This window comes from Clinocottus analis, unplaced genomic scaffold (genome assembly GCF_023055335.1).
Source record: "Clinocottus analis isolate CAN_PGR_092001 unplaced genomic scaffold, fCliAna1.0.p SCAF_6, whole genome shotgun sequence".
Lineage (NCBI taxonomy): Eukaryota > Metazoa > Chordata > Actinopteri > Perciformes > Cottidae > Clinocottus > Clinocottus analis.
In genome coordinates, this window is record NW_027176218.1 from 15224897 (window position 1) to 15241915 (window position 17019).

General features: G+C 41.8%; 1 protein-coding gene across 2 annotated transcripts in view; it reads right to left on the reverse strand.

The window, feature by feature from the left end:
• Window positions 1-17019, reverse strand: part of osbpl5 (oxysterol binding protein-like 5) — a 42472-nt gene that overhangs the window by 17371 nt on the left and 8082 nt on the right. Inside the window, exons 2-4 of one of the 2 annotated variants that reach the window (XM_068603124.1) lie at window positions 14458-14519; window positions 1636-1807; window positions 166-321 (exon numbers count right to left, since the gene is read on the reverse strand). In XM_068603124.1, the coding sequence (XP_068459225.1) occupies window positions 166-301 (136 nt within the window). In that variant the 5' untranslated portion in view covers window positions 302-321; window positions 1636-1807; window positions 14458-14519. The remainder of the gene's footprint in view (window positions 1-165; window positions 322-1635; window positions 1808-14457; window positions 14520-17019) is intronic. The other variant, XM_068603123.1, reaches the window with a different exon arrangement.

Sequence of the window (17019 nt, forward strand, 5' to 3'; positions counted from 1 at the left end):
GCAGATAATGAGCAGCAGTTGAGGTTTATTGATTTGTATGGAATATTTATAGCACGGTACGACATCATGTCACAGACACTGGAATCCACCGGCACACGTTACTAAAATATCAGAAATTGTGATATTTGCAGTTCATTCAACAGCTTTGACCTCTTGGTCTTTTACCTGGGCTGAGGCTGTAGAGGTCGTTGTCTCCTCCATAGGACAAGTTCCGGGTGAGGGTGCGAGGGTCAATTTTAGGGGGGGATGTGGCGTTTGGACACAGAGAAAACCTCCGATGGAACAAATTCTCCTCCTTCATCCTGACAACCTGCTCGTCCTCTGTAGGAGGACGAAAGGACAGAGGGGAAGGTTTGGAAAGGAAGGAGGACATGTTTGATGTTGATTAGAACAAAATGTTACAAGATCTTTGCATGCGTGCATTTGTTCATATATTTGTTCTAATATTAGGATTTAAAAACAGTACAAGTGTTTTATTCTGTCTTTGTAGCTCTTCTTTTTTTGAACATAATCTTACTTGTTGTATCTCCCTGCATCACTAACTCTAAGCTCTGAAACTCCATCCCCATATCTTCTGTTTGTGTTTATCTATCCGTCCGTCTGGACCCCCACTCTGTCTCCTCCCTAACACTAACAAAGACTTACTGTACCAGGACACGTCAGCCAGTCCACATAAAAGCACTGTGTGTGACAGTGACACGCAGTTCACACTGCACATTGTCAGTGTATATGACAGATAACGTCTCCAACCAAGTCCACAGAGAATTACTGTCCAAGACGACCCCCACCACCATCGCCACTCCTCCTCCCTCCTCCCTGTAGACCTGCAATAACAGACTTCGCTCCAGAAAATTGCTTCGCCGCCGAAAATGCTGCTTCTTCTGTCATTCCCTTGATATCTACATGGATCCCATGTACTAAGGAGATGCACATCTCAGCACACAAAAGGGGACATAATGCAGTGACAGCAGATGTGGGCAGGATCAACTTGTGGCTGGCTCTGCAAAGACACAATGACAATCAGTGTGCCTGTTTTCTCCTTCTCTCTTGTGCCTTGTTTTCTCCTCTACTTGTTAATAACAACTGCCAAGGATCATGGCAGTTTCCAGACAGATTTAGACAAAAATGATTGTTGTTCAAATGGGTGGTGAGCTGATTCATAGCGAACTGGAGCTGACGGTAAGACACTGAGGTTAACGGAGCTAGCTGTTGCCACCTGGGTCTATCTGGACAGCCTTACTGTGCTCTACTCAGATCGATATGATCCCATATGTTTTCTTTCAGTGCACAAACGCAAACAGTCGACAAGACCTTCTGACGCCCAGCCTACAGAGCAGTCTCGCCTAAAAGACCTCAATCGCAACACCCTAGAACTCTGCGTTACATACAATTCATTCATAGAACATTTACACACTGATTCATCTTTCTCTCCCACATAATTCAACAGTGATTACACTGGCGCATGAGGAGAGCGCTGTTTCTCAAAGTGGACATACTAGAAGTAGAAGAGGGATAGAAGTAAAAATCTGCGGGTTGACAATGGCTTAAAGGGCGGAGGAGGCTTTGCGGTTAACAAACCGTGCCATCCCTCTTGAAGTATATGTATACACATTAAAAATACACAAGCACACTCACATCCATACTCGTCACACCACTCCCTGCTTCCCTTCGTTTTCCACTCTGCCTCGGTGAGTCATTCTCTCATTCCCTCAGCCTCCTGACTCCCTTCTTATTTCTGATCTTGCAATCTCTTCTGTCCATTTCTTCCTCCTGTCTTCTGCTCAAATGTCCTCCTTCAAAGAGGAAGCTATAAACAACCAAGATAGAAAAATGGAAAAAGTACATTTACTCTTTCCAAAAAGCAGCCTTATTTGTCCTTGTGCATCAGGTTTATAAATAGTATTCCATTGCTGCAGTGCAAGCGTGCATGTGTAGTACAGTGCAGAACTCTGAGTGCTGTGCAGGCGGCATGGAAAAGAGCATGAAGCTTCCGCATTACACAACAGTAAACACAATGGGGTGCCAACTGTATCAAGACCGACACACATGGGGAATTAATACCACTTACAGTGCGTGCCCTAGGGCGGGTCAAGATGTGAGCAGACATGGAGACAGACAGGACAAACCAATCACAGCTGGTTCTCACAGCTGTAGGGTGGAGATTTGTTGGGAGAAGGACTGTGTGTGTGTGTGTGTGTGTGTGTGTGTTTGTGTGTGTGTGCGCGAGCATATTACGCAGTCTAGACTGAGCATGGGTGCGGGGTCCACACATGTTTGATGTGTTTGTATCCTGTGGGGGGGTCAGTTACTTGAGCATACAAGGAGTCCATCCCGATAGTGTATGCATAACGTCGGTTAAATGACGTAAGCTTAAAACATGAGTGTGTGGACTGGCATACGTGGTGGTAAGTGTGTGCCTGTCTTGTTGCTGCAGACTGTAGGGAAGATTACGCATGCACATGATGTAGCGCCAAAGGAGAGAAAATGCTCCTCTCCAGTCCCAGCAGCAGTGTGCCCCACACACACGCACACGCACACACGCACACACACACAGTTGTACTGCAAGTTACAGTGTTTCAAAATCAGAGGAGATCTATATTAGACCATATGAGCATGAACATTTCAAAACAAGAGCATATTTAAAACTTGATCAAACTATAAGTTTTTCTGTCCAAATATGAAATCAAATGTGCTCTGAGGTTACAAAGTTCAGTGATAGCCTTCACAGAAATAAGAGAAGAAGCCGTGTGTGTAATAGAGAAGGTGCTATGATGAGAGGAAGTGTAACAGGACATCAACAGCAAAAGGGCATTCAGATATATTTGTGGGACCAATACCAGTGGGGCTCTCAAAAATATGTTTCACGTTGTGTGACCTGGGTAGGGAAACACTGAAATAGAGGAACTTCTTTAACTCTCAGTGAGTGAAATACTGTATTTGTTTTTTTATGTCACATTAGTTTATCTATTGACAAAGGAGACAACTTGAGGAACCAGTCCAATGAGAACCCCAGGAGAAATTCAAGCACCATTTTGCTTGCTCTCGTCTAGGCAGTCATTCTACCCGTTGTTCGACCTTCTAATAATACTGAAATATAACATGCAATCGTGCTCAACCTCAACTCTCAAGAATTGCTGTACATAGCAACTAAAGTTTGCCACGCTGGGCTAACATTTGTTCTTTCTACACATGTGCTAGACTAATATTTACCCAGTAATAGCAACAACTAGTGGAAAAGATAACACTAAGGTAGCAGCAGGCCAGTCAATAGCACACGCACACACGCACACACACACACACGCACACACACACACACACACACACACACACACACACACACTCCTGTGTCTCACATTAACCTTGAACTTTGAGAAAGAAAGATACCACAACAACAAAGTTATCTGACCCTCAGTTACCTTGTTGAGGTGAAAGCCCTTGTCTTGCTGTCACATGGGGCATGCTCGTTTTTAGTAATCATTACACCGACTAGGAGGAGTGAGGGAAAACAGAGCGGCGTTGGGAAGGGAACATGTTGACATGTTCCAACTTGTATATTGTCAGCTTGCTTGACTGATCTAACGAACATTAATCTCAGTCTCTAAGGGACATAAAATGTTGGGCTGCAGATGGAGTGCCTGATAGTAACCTTCAAAAGTTTGTTTTATTATTATTTTTATATATAGATATAACAAACCTAAATTCAACTTTATGACGCAAACTCTGCATTAAAATAGTAAAACGATAGATTGTACAACGTTGTTGGTTATCAGGTGAAAGAGGTTGACCAAGTAAGTTACATTTCATAGTTAAATTCACACAAAAAAGGTTGCTTTTGGTTTACACAATGTCCAGTAATCCTAAATGATACATTGATACCCAATCTGTCAACACTAAAGCTATTGAAGGAAGGAAATGTCATATGGAGTTCAAGTTCCCTGATTTAGCGCTAATGTTTACCATTCACTCAGTCTCTCCTGTCATTGCTCTTTGCCTGGCTCCTACTCTTGCGGCAGTCCGCCATTGCATTCTGCACAGCGGTGGATTGCAAGTAGGTGGTCTTTTATTTGATGAGTGATTCAATAGGAGCACCGTTGCCGAGAATTAATATAAAAAAGGTGGCCGTTTTAGTCGTCACAGGATGCGAGGTTCCTCCTGGCCCTGATGGGAAATCAAAGTTCTGAGGCATCTGCAGTGCCTGGCGCGTAGTCATATTGTTAAGGAGGTACATAGTGCGTCTCTGCAGCTCTCTATTGGTTCACAAACTATCTCTGCTCTGCATGAGCTAAGCTCTGCATGAGCTATTCCGCAGACAAAAAGGTGACAAAAGGTGTTTATCTGACCTTTGTTACAGTTGTGACCTTATGCCAGCAGGTGACAACAATCTTGTCAATATAAAAATGGCCTGGGGAAACAAAAAAGGTTGTTTACACATCTTCAGCTAACACTGTGCCATTTGCTTTGTCACTGGCAAGCACTAAATGAGACGATATTATGCATATTCAGGCTTGGGGGTTGAGAAAATAAATGAAAAGGCGGAACATAATTAACATACTAAAAAAGAGGGTCATTTTCTTTTAAAGTTACAGAAAAGAAAGACGCTATCAGATTACTGATATATTTAGTAAATGGCGACCATTAGCAGGACTACACATTCTTTAAAATCCAATTAAAAATAAAGAACGATATGATACCATGCAGATGCAAACACACTACAACAGTTCACAACTCCTGTATCACACAAAGCTGGCAGACGGCGTGTACTGTGCGGACGCAACAAGTGTGCAAGTGGCTGCAGTTCAGCAAGGTCAAGGTCATTACAAGGTCAAGGTAAATGCTTCCACTGGGTGGAAATGTCATCATTATTTTGGATGTAAATAAAGGCAAACAACATCACAGTACAGTGCAAGATATTGCAGAGTACGATGGTTTGATTAAGATTATTATTTCTGCTGACAGGAAAAGACAGTTAGGAAATGAGTGAGCTGCTTCATGCTTCTGGTCTAGCAAACTGGAAAAGGTGCATGTAGTTTAATTTCATTCATGTGGGCACAGCTGCTGCTCCAAGTTAAATTAAAAAAGCAGATGTTTAAACATTTTGAAAGTAACCCCCCTAATCATGTGCATATTCATAACTTAACAAATTCTGCCCATGATACATTTTGCTACATTCTGATTTGTAACCAGACTGTCAGCTTGGTGAACATTTTCACATTATGACTTTGAGTTTAGATAAAAATGTGATGGCATCTGAGTAAATTGACACTGACAGCCGATGTACACACTTTTCACCGACACACATCCATTCTCTGGCATACTGCGCAATTGGGAACAAAAAAAAGGCATAAATCCTTCACACCTGCCCTAAAATCTCAACCTCACATGACAGTGGATCACAAGAGCCTTGAATAATAACACATTTAAAAAAGTTAGGATGTAAAGCATTTTTGATTGAAGAGCTATAGCCTGCATCAGAATCTAAACATCAGCCACACTGTCAAGGCAACTGGCCAAAGGACTTGATAACTTCTTTAGGTGTGTGTGTCTGTGTGTGTCCACATGTGGACACTGCAGTGTGTTTAGAGTGTAAGAGCCTTGCAATTCTGACAGCCAGCATCAAGCCAGCTGTTGCTAATATGATGGCACAGATTAAGTTCAGATACTCCCTCCATCCTTCCATCACTCCATCTGTCCTCCTTTCAGCACCCCCATCTCTGTTAACCCCCAATCTGCAACGACTAAAGGACTAATGGATGGCCATATGACCTAGATATACACCAATAGGCCTGGCAAAGTACAGTCTGTGCATCAACAACATTAAACATACTGTCGCAGACGGACCACTTTTCTTCTTTCAAATGGTACAATGGGGAGATGCACACACACAAGCAATATGTATATGTGTTCTTCCATTTACTCATGTGCACTACATTTCAACCGTTGGCTCTTCTGCTGATGTTGCGGGATTGCTCACAGATATTGTTTTTCATCTTCACAACATCCACCCATTCAGCCCCCTTTTCTCTTCACACAAGAGAAACATCATGTAGTTTTTCATCCAGTAACAAATCCTGTAAAACTGACTATTGAAGCTAAGAAACACTATGAAAAAAATATGACGCAAAAAATAATCATTATGCATTTTACATCATGCATAGAAATCCTCCCAGTAACACCATGTTCATTTACTAAAACATTGTCCAAACATCTAAAAATCCATAGAAAAAAAAAGTTCTGTGTGTGAGAGGACATGAAGGCAAAACTAGGTCAACAGTTGAAAAAGGAGGCTACTTTTGTGACACCGTGGGTGGATGTGTGGTTTAGTTGTTCTATTCTGAGTCTTGCGGGGGGTGCAGGTATATTTAAAGGATCTCAAATAGGGAAAATGCCTTCCAGCCAGACTTCCCATATGATCGTACTTAAAATAGAAAATTCCCCTTGTTGTGTGAGGACCTCAGTGTGGCATTACCATGGTAAACCTCCACTACACCTACACCATATACCCACAATCTCCACCCTGTTCTACCCAGCAGGCTGCAGTAATGTCAATAATTGTACATCTTGTAGCTATTCCATGACCACCTATTAACTTTCTTCAAGGGCTTGCTCATCGGATGGAGTATTCCAGCGTGTATGTAATCCAGGCAAGTGGTCTGAGGTTATTCGAGTTCTTGTCCAGCTGTGACCAGAGTGTTTCACAGAGAGAAACCCTTAAGATTTAACAGTGCCGACACTGTTCTCTGTGTTTCAGGTTCGACTGGCAGGAGGCACAACCGCCCTTCGTACACACAGCCAGTCTCTGGGAACAGAGTCTTCTGTCAGGGAGAAGGGAAAGATCAAGGTAAACATAGCCTTAAAAAAAAGACCCAGGATTCCCTACAAGGGTGGGAGGGGGTGGGGGGCGCAAATGAGCTCATATTCTGGTTCACACAGGGTGAGGAGCAGGGGATCAAAGATTAACCACCATGTATCTGCAGACAGAACCTGAGACATGGCTGCATCAAAACAAAACAACTTTAGTGTATCAAAGGATCTCTTCCAGTATCTCTCACTGTGCACCTCTGCACCAATCACATACTTACTTGGAGCCCCTACTTTAATGAAATAAAAAATAAATAAAAAAGAACAGCAGTGTGTAAAATTTCCATTGCATACTAATTGTAGAGTGTTTTTTTTTTTTTTACCATGAATCTCTTAACCCATATCTCGTCACCCTAAAGTAATAACACAAACACCCTAAATGAAAAGTCAAGCTCAGTCAGCCACCGACAACCCCTTTCAAAGTAATACCCCTCACTTTTTTAACAAAGCATTAACGTGTCCCTTTCTTGATGAATCTGAAACCTCTCCAACTCATCAATCTATTGTGTCAAACAGACCAAGTCAGCAGGTTGTCTGTACGGTTGGATGCAGCGGTGGCCGTGTAAGAACTCCTCTCCGGCAGGACGAGTCAAGCTGAGCTGATGACTACGGTGGTGCCAAGCATGGGAACTCTGTGGACATACAAATGCATCCACACAAACACACGTATGCATGCACACAGAAGCACCTCAGTGGCATACTTTGAGAGGCTGTAGCCATGACTTTGATTTGCACTGGCACATGCATGTGACAATTATTCAGTCTGCCCTTTGCACAGGTTATTTTTAAGTGTGCCCAGCGGGTCAGGGAGAATTAGAGGCGGCTGGGTGTAACAGCAACGTGGAAGGCATCGGGGCAGGGGCAAAAGTCTTGGGGGTCAGGTGAGGGTCAAAGAAAAGGGTGGCAATGCCCAAAGAGCTCTTTTTTTCTATTCTTTCTTATTTCTTAGAAATTGTGACCTCAGTGACTTTGAGATATTTAGACAAGCCCATAATTATAACCCAATTATATTCTAGCTTTTGTAGACCTTCTGCCTTCAAATCGTTCTGTTTTAGTGAGATAGGACAAGACGTGGGTTGTGAAGTACTGGAGATGAAATATTGAAAATGAAGTAGCATGATTAGATAAAGAAAATGGGCTGGTACTATCAAAGCAGATGATCTGAATCTCAAGCCTGTCTGGGAAAATCTGATTGGGAGAGGTCCAATGCATTTTCTAACAAAGGGCCCTTCAGCAAGGCACTGACTACCAATCTGCCGCAAGGAAGAGGGAGAGGTCAACATTTATTTTGTATTCACAAGGCCACCCTCAATTTCTATTAGAGGTCGACCGACAGTGGATTGTTAAAGGCCGATCTAAGAATAGAGCAGAGAACAAAAAACCTGATACCCCTCTCCCGTAAAGACAACCATTGAAACACTCAATTCGTTCATATTGTTTTACTATTACAGATTGTACAAAATGGATGGCTGTTGAACTAAAAATGTGAAAAGGACTAATATCTAAATGTGAGTTCATATAACACCCCTCCCCGTCAGACTTGTGTCGTGAACCCCACCCCTCCTCTCCTGGTCTTGATGTACCACTACCATTTCATGGGTTATTTAACGGTTGTTTGTATTATTATGAGGAGTTAACCACATACGCATATTTTCAGCAAAAGTGGATACTCGTTAGGTAAATAAGCCTCCATCTGTACCAATTTGTCGGCCGCATTGTGTACCTGTTTGAAGGCAGGATGTTGCTGTGAAAGACGAGCCGGCACGAGAAAATCTTTCATTGGGACATAAAAATGAAAGTAGAACAGCCAATAGTGCAGTTCGTTGAGTTATTTGATAGTTAGCTTCCCTCCAGAACTAAATGCCACATTTCCACTTCCAAAGCTGAAAAAGCAAATGCCCGAAAAAACAATGTGTGACACAATTTTATACATCTGGTGGCACCTTGACTAAAAAAGTAAATAAGGGCATGCAAATCAAATTGTTTCCGGTTTCTACTTCAAGTTGCTAAAGCAAATATAAGGCCACATCATGATAAGACTTTTTTATATGTAGATGAAAACTTTGGCAGAAAAGGAAATAAGATGTGGAAGTTGTAGAGAAAGAGATACAGAAAAAGGAGCAGAAAATGAGTCTAAACCGGCATAGACGACACACTGGGCTCAGAGTGGTACTCTTCTGCCTTTGTGTGCGAAAGGCAGGAGGTGTGAGAGGCTGGAAGGAAGATGTCTGCCAGCAGAGACCTGGAGGATGCATGTCCCGATTACACAGAAGGAAGGTCTTTAAGCAACGGATAATGGACGACAAGGTGTCGGATAAATTACTTTAATCAACTCACAGCAAACCATATTCTTTTTCGGATACTTGGATCACAAAATTTCTCCAAAAAAGGCACTAACACCACAAACATGACTGTGAGGTTTAGTTTAATGACTCCGATTAGCTGAGGTGACACCTGACAACAGATGGCTGTGACGGCACCCGCTATTCAGTTATTCATTTGTTAGGTAATCGGATATTTGTTTTTTACCATCAGGATTACAAACATGCATAAAACACAACAAACCTATTTCATAGAAAATAATGCCTAAAATTCAACTAAATGACACTTGTTGCAGCGCTATACCATGGAAATGTCTGGCTGAGTCCTTCCTGACCTTCTCAAGCCACAGCCCTCGTTGCTGTTGCTTATGTCAGACAGTAACACAAGGGAAGCCAAGGCCAGAGGGCAGAGCGGAGGCCTCTGAAGCTGCAATACTGGTTTCCACCCGGGCACTGCCAGCGAGGCGGTGCATATTGCACCGAGATATCAGCCTCAAAGCACCGCGGTTTAGCTGGAGAGGGCCCAGAAAAGTGATTTTGAAGTGCATCTACATTAGCCCACACAGAGGGTTCAGGGGCACAGAGACTGAGTGCAGACAGAGGCATATGCGCACTGACCACAAAAGGGTGTAAAAATAGCACTCACGGTCTCATCGTGAAACATTTTGAGGGAAAATTCAAGTCAAACTCCTGATTGAAGGGTCGAAGCGCTCCTCCAGTCATGGCGGTCCTGTGTGCTATGTCAAGTCTGCTAAACCTACAGTTCAAATAAATTGCTTTGTATACATTGAACCAAAATTGTAATTCTATGCAAAACAAGCCCAGATATTGTAGTGATATCAATATTCACAGACATATCAAAATGCAGGTATTGGATAGGAACTGAAATAAAAGTGAATCGGTGCATTTCTATTCAACATGATCTTTTTTACAATGTCCAATTTGTGGATCACGTTCCAACAAAAGAGGACATTGCTTTTCAGAGACCATCTTTCAGGCATTATGGCGTCTAGCTGTACACCAATGTTAATGCTGCAGCAGACAAGCAGACATTAAAATCAATCTAGACATGTGACTGCATTACCTGCAACCATCTTCAGAAAACTGAGAGAGCCTCTCCAGGTGAGATCCCTGAGCTGCTACCCAGCTCCGACCTCAGCAAGGAGCTTCTCTAACGATTGTTCCCAGTGAGAAGCGGTGACAGAGAGAACCAGATATCTCCATACCACTTCTGACTAAATGTCAAGCCTCTCTTATATGGGATAAAAGTCATATCAAAAAAAATAATGAGTTGTCTGACTTTGTGTATTAGACTGTTGGGAGTTGTCACACCGAAGATAGATGAATGAATACTGCCACAGCAAGACTTGGATCAATCTGCTACGAGTGCGAGTTTGAGTGCCCTTTGTCCAAGCAGTCACTTGGTAGTCGTGTCACAAGCCAGCCCATGAGCTCAATTAACCCCAAAACCCTGCCAGCGGGATGGAAAAGCATGTTTTCTTTTAACAATTGGCAAAACTAAACCGTTTTTCATCGACAGCAGCTGTAAAAACGTTCATAGTCAACGAATTTTCATTTTCCCAGGTCCCTGAGCACATCATGTGCACGAAAGTGTTCGTTACATGTGACAAACGCTTCCGTCAGAAAAGTCAACCGAAACTAAGCTTCAAAATGTAATATTTCATCAAAAACATTTTATTCAACATGTCCTTTACAATTTCGGCCCAAATAAACCGTTTACTCGAAACAGATCCTGTGCTTTTCGCAGCGCAGCTCGGAAGCCAAGATTAATTGGCTGAAACCAACAGATTCAAGACAAGATCGTGTGAAATGTTGGACATATAGATTCCATTGTTTGCTAACTTTTGTCAAAGACAAAATTCAACTTCTCTCCATGGTTGCGCTGTTTCCATGGAGGACTTTTATATTGCAGTGAAAATCAAGACTATAGAGAGAAAAATGCCCGAAACTGCTTCAGAGGGTTAATACAAATGTAAAGACACCTTGAATTGTTTACAGAGTACAGTTCTAGTATAACTGCAAGGAAAGTGTGTAGTTCCTTCACACAAGGATTATGTAAATACTCAGAGAATGGTCACTTTGTCAAATGTTCTTTTCTTTCTCTTGCAGGTGAAAAAAGTTTTTACTCACAGTAAAAAGTAATTATATGCAATCGATGAAAACGAACAGCACTGCTGATTCCCGGACTAATATCCTGAAAATAACATTATATTATAGCAAGTCTCGCTACGATATGAGGATGAACAAAGGCAATCAAAAACTCAAACGTGTTCAAGAGCAGGTTTATTAAGTTATCTGCATAATTTTGACTTTTAAATAAAATGTGACTTCCATGCCTGACACACACACACGCACGCGCACACACACACACCTTTATTTTTTTTGAAAAACTCAAGGACTTAGCAGACGGTTCATTTTCGATATCATTATTAAAGCTTTAAGGCTATGGAGACTCTGGCTGTGTCCGTCTGATGCTGTGACAGTTGAACTGCATCACTGCCCGATTATACGATGCTATTTAAGATTTAGGTCAATGGATCAACACGTCCCACAGCATGTCCATTCTCCCACTTTCTTGTTCACCGCCTGCCCTCTGTCTGTCCCTGCATCAATCCCATACTGACAGACACTTGTACAGAAGCTTTGAGCAGCTACCAGGCTTTTCACTGACAGATAGAAAGGCTTATCCTCGCCTGAGTGCTTATCACATGCACAACTCATTGAAGTGGATAGAAAGGAGGATGGACCTTGACGAATGGTAATAGTTTGCTTTGCATTTCAGGATCATCCATCCATTAGCTATACTTGCTTATCCTTTGAAAGATAAGCCATAAAATCAGAGGACTGACACATGAAGACACACAAACATTCAAGCTCACTTTTGTAGTTGTCAAATTACAATATTTGCCAAGGTCTGAGATCTCCACTACATCGCCTTCAACTGCTGCCCCAATAAGATGGTGATCTGTATTTTTACTTTTGCCGTCGTCATGCTGTTTTAGAAAGAATAGGAAGTCTGGATTGATTTACAATCGTACAGGAAGAGTCTCATATCCAACACAAAGATGGATAAAGCCACTCTCCAACCAACAGATGGCAGATCCAAAGAGACTGCTGGTTATGCTATCTTTATGTGAACTGAGTTCTACATTACCTAATGAAGAAGTTATTTAGCACTAATAGCACTTCGTTTATTTACGTTCTGCCTGACAACCAGTTTGGACCGATTTGCCCTTTAGATTAATTATCAAAGATTATAACCTGAATGCATGACGAGTCTATTATGAACCTGCTCCAGGCTAACATTAAGAAACAATATGGAGGCCTATGAAAATGTTGAATATGACCCATACAGTACATATCTGTCACTAAGTCACTGCTTATGAAATCAACATTTCAAACTATGCTAAATCAAGTAACTTGTAGATCCAATTATATGGAAATATGGAAAGGAGAGCAGTTCTGCTATTAACAACAACTTTCATATTTGTATGCATGTTGTTATTCCTCTCCACAGCAAGTCAGAGACCAGGTAAATTAGTCTTTAAAAATAAATTAATATTTACTAAGTGCTATCAAGGCTGCATGGTCATTATTATTTCAACATCGACGACAGTGACGTGTGAGACTGACAAAGGGAACATTTTGGTATTTCAGTGTGCATCTAGCAGTGGAGTGGGTTGAGACATTGAACATGACAAAGTTCTACTTTCTGTGCTTTCCACCTGAGTAAACTAAATTGTGTCCACAGTACTGTTGGTGTTGTTTAACTGAAGTGATTCACTGCTGATGTGATGGACTGAAAATGTAGAGAAACTGTAAGACACCCTCCATCTGCTGACCCACATTATTTCCTTTTAATTCTGTGCCCATTAAATAGACACTACATTGTGTGCACAATCCTAAGCCTTATTAATGGAGTGCAGGACAGATATGGAATTATGTGACTAGTCAGTCAGTATACAGAAGCACAAACTATAAAGTATGCATAACCATTATCTGACACAGTAGATCAGATCTGAATGTGTGGCTTTTAAGGCAGACGATAGTGAGACAATTGTTTCCTGGGTGTGTGCTGCTGGGTACATGTTGAGTCATTTTGCCTGGTTAATGTGTAATTTTCAGTTAAATCACACACGTCTCTATGCTGCGGACACATGCCAAAATAAACAGCTTGGGCAAGGCTGAATTCAAACACTTCCTGACTGATATGAGCGGGCAAGAGGTGCATTTTAATGGCTACCACTGTACCGTCTCCTACCATCTTAGTGCTGCGTGGAGTAGCGAAGAAAACGCAGCTTCAGGACACTAAAAGCATAGATCACAACGGTGTCACTTTTATCAATGTGATTCCACCACACCAAAAGGAACTTTCTTGAATAGTAGGAGGGGTGAATTTGTTTGAGTAAGTGTTATAGCAATGCCTGGTTTCAGTCTTTTCTCCAATGGACAGATGTGCTGAAGCGCTGGCTGACTGTCTCCATGACTGGATATACAACTTAACATCGCGGAAGACACTTGTACACGTATCCTTCCAGGAGAGACCAAAATACACAGTGTGCGCAGGATGTGAGGTTAAAAAGAAAATAGTAACTAGTCATTACACTTCCTCTGCCACTGTATGAAAGATCAACATGTACTCCAGGCAAACTGCCTGTTTAAGGGCTTTGAGTATCTGAAGGAACATTATGTAGCCAACTGTCCTTGTGCAACCCCAAACATTTACTCCCTTCTAAACCAAATGAATCAGACACACCCTGTAAGCTGCTGATCTCTGTTCTGTCAAACATGTTGTCCTCTTTCAATTCTCCACTGAGCTCCAACTGTGCAACACTGACACAGAACTACTCACATGGAAATGCACAAGTCACCAAAACTGCACTAATGGAAATTTTTGAGCAATAACTGACATTATGATCAAATAACTGGCGAGACCAAGTATACTTAAAAATGTAATACAAACTGGCATAAAGAGAAAGTACTACTTCTCACACTCTAAAAAGACATGAATGAATTCTCTCTTTTCAATTAAGTCAGGTAGCCATACTGGAAACTAGGTAGGAATGTACTTGCATTTGTATAACATTTGTAAAGTAGAATGTAAGAAAACAGGTTCGGAAAATGAAACCTTAACATTGGTCCGTACCGTGTGAATTTGCATGCGATTAACTGAAGCTATAAGAGATAGCCAATTTGACTAAGTGTATGCATTATTAAGTTATTAAAGAGTGTCCTTGCAGGGGAGCGCTCAACTTACCTTTCACCTGAGCCACAGGAGACACCGCATCCAGAAGCCTTTGTTGGAGCAGCCTGTCTCACCTTTAGAGACACAAAAGTAAGAGTAAGGTTTCACTTTAACTCGCACAGCACAAACAGACAAAACTGCCTCACTCCCAGTGTCTGTGCGTCCCATGCTCCTCCTGATCACACCACTGTGTTAAGGAGGGTGGAGCCCCACCTCACCAGGCCTCACTCCCAAGGGAGCCGCTAGCGTCTCCCTGGGCCAAATGCACAGTCTGTTTTCCACCTGAACACACACACACCACTCTCAGTCGGTTACAGAGCCAGTAAGTCTCCAGCTTACGCAGATAGGACGCTTAAAAGCGGCTCTAACGGACTATCTTTCATCCAATTCAACAATAAAAAGGTCATTCAAAGTAAGAGTAGAACTGATAGCTCTCTCTATCCTTTTTCATGGAAAGGACCCGGATTCTGTTCAGTAAGTGTGTTTACTTAGTCAACAGGAACACTGTGGCAGTTACAGCTCAAACAAACAGAGACACATTCATGGAGGACTTCTACTCCTACGCTAAAGAAAGACACACCCGAGTTGGATGTGACTCCAGATAGACTTGCAGTATAAATTACATTTTTAATCGATTTCTCATTTTAATAAAAATGTGGACTCGCATTCTAATTAGTTGCACTTGACTTACAGTACATTGTTCATTGTTTACAGCTAAAATGCTGTTTTCAATACCCCATTATGGTTTTACTTTTGTTTTCCCTTGATATGCCTCTTAATTCTGCCCGTGGAAAGAACAATGCATCCTCAAACAGCTGGGATGTGTGATAAGCCACAAATCCAAAAACTAAAGCAACACACACATTAATTCAAACAGAAGTAAGCACACACACAAACAAACAAAAAACACGTATTATATCTAACAGATGCAAAGTCACATCCACAAATACATCCACAAAATCACTGAACCAATTCAGTTTTGCAGCTGTGCTGCAGAGGAACACACACAAGTCAGTGTGTTGGCACATTGTAGAAATATTCAATATGTACCTCTATGGTACAGACACTTTTTGCACATTAGAAGTCTGTGTCTATGAAACTCAAACTACATTTGGACCTGGATACTATAACACTGATATTTTTAAAGTTACCGTTTCACTGGTAGGATAACATAGTACAGTCTCAACCATTCGCTAGCGTTACCAAGATGTTTAGTAAATATGTAAAACCCGCAGAAACTCAAACATAATTTAAGCAGTTAAAAATGTAATTACTGCTTTGCGGTTGCATGCCATCCAGTTATGTTACAGTAAACATCCATGTCCAAAATTACACTTCAGCATTTCCTACCGCTAGACATTTGTGTGAACTTGCCCCATTTAGCAGAAGAATTCTTCAATTTTGGCCAAATGTCATGTCACAGTGACGTAGACCGTTGACCTTAAACATTTAATCAGTTCATCATTGAGTTCTGGTGTACAATTGAAAAACTGTCCTCGAGCTGTTCCTGAGATATCACATTTAAAATGCATCTGCGAGGCATAAAAAATACCTAGTCGCGGACCTCTGCCGATAACACACTCAATGCTCCACCGGCAAACCAAAAAGTATAATGTGACGGGCAGCTGAGAGGGAATCTGTGTCTTTATATCAAATCACTAAGCAAAAGAGGAAGCACTTTAATACGTCTAACCTAAATAAGAAGTGAACTGAGAGAGAATCCCTGAGCTGACGGTGCTTGAGGGCCAAAGACAAAGGGGGAGGCCGTGCAGAGGAGATGCAGGCCAAACAGAACGACATGGAGAAGAGGAAGTGACGATCCAAGATCGGCTAAAAGGGCCATGCCACCATCAAAATAACAAAAAGGAGCACTCATTTCTATTCATGCATTAATTTGGTCCTACACAAAAGAAGGATTTGTAAGACGTGCACAACATACGGCACAAGAACAATTACGTGTAGGAAGAGCAAAAAGCGTCTGAAGACGCTGTGAATCAGAATGTGGCTTTCTACGCAATACACACTCCTTGATGTTCTACATTTGCTCATTCAGACCAGAGGGTTAAGTCTCTTCTTGGGACCAATTCACAGTGCAATGAAACAAACTACATACCATGTTCAAGTTCCCATGTTTTGGAAACATCTATAAACTGTTCTGCCCTGTGACAGAAAATATACAATACTATCACTTACTGCAAAGTCTTTTACTTTCAAATTGTACTCATAGCATCATGTAACTGGGCTAAAGGAAATACAGCGTGGGAACAATTAGCCAGTCCTTTAACTGAATACTATGGTTATAGATGGCTTTAACACTGCCACATTCTATAACCAGCGCTGTTCATGCCGCTTTGCAGGCATGCAACTAAGTAACATTTATATCAGAATGCTGAGAGCGCGCCAACTTTCTCAGCAGAGAGCCAGGACTGACTCAGAGGATGGGACCAGGCCAAATCCTGCCCACTGATTTATAGTTGTGTCTCTGGCTCGTTTAAGGGAAACAATAGGGAAGGGCGTGAATATTACCATGATGCAAGAAGTATATGCTCCAACTAGGAACATAGCAGTGGCGGG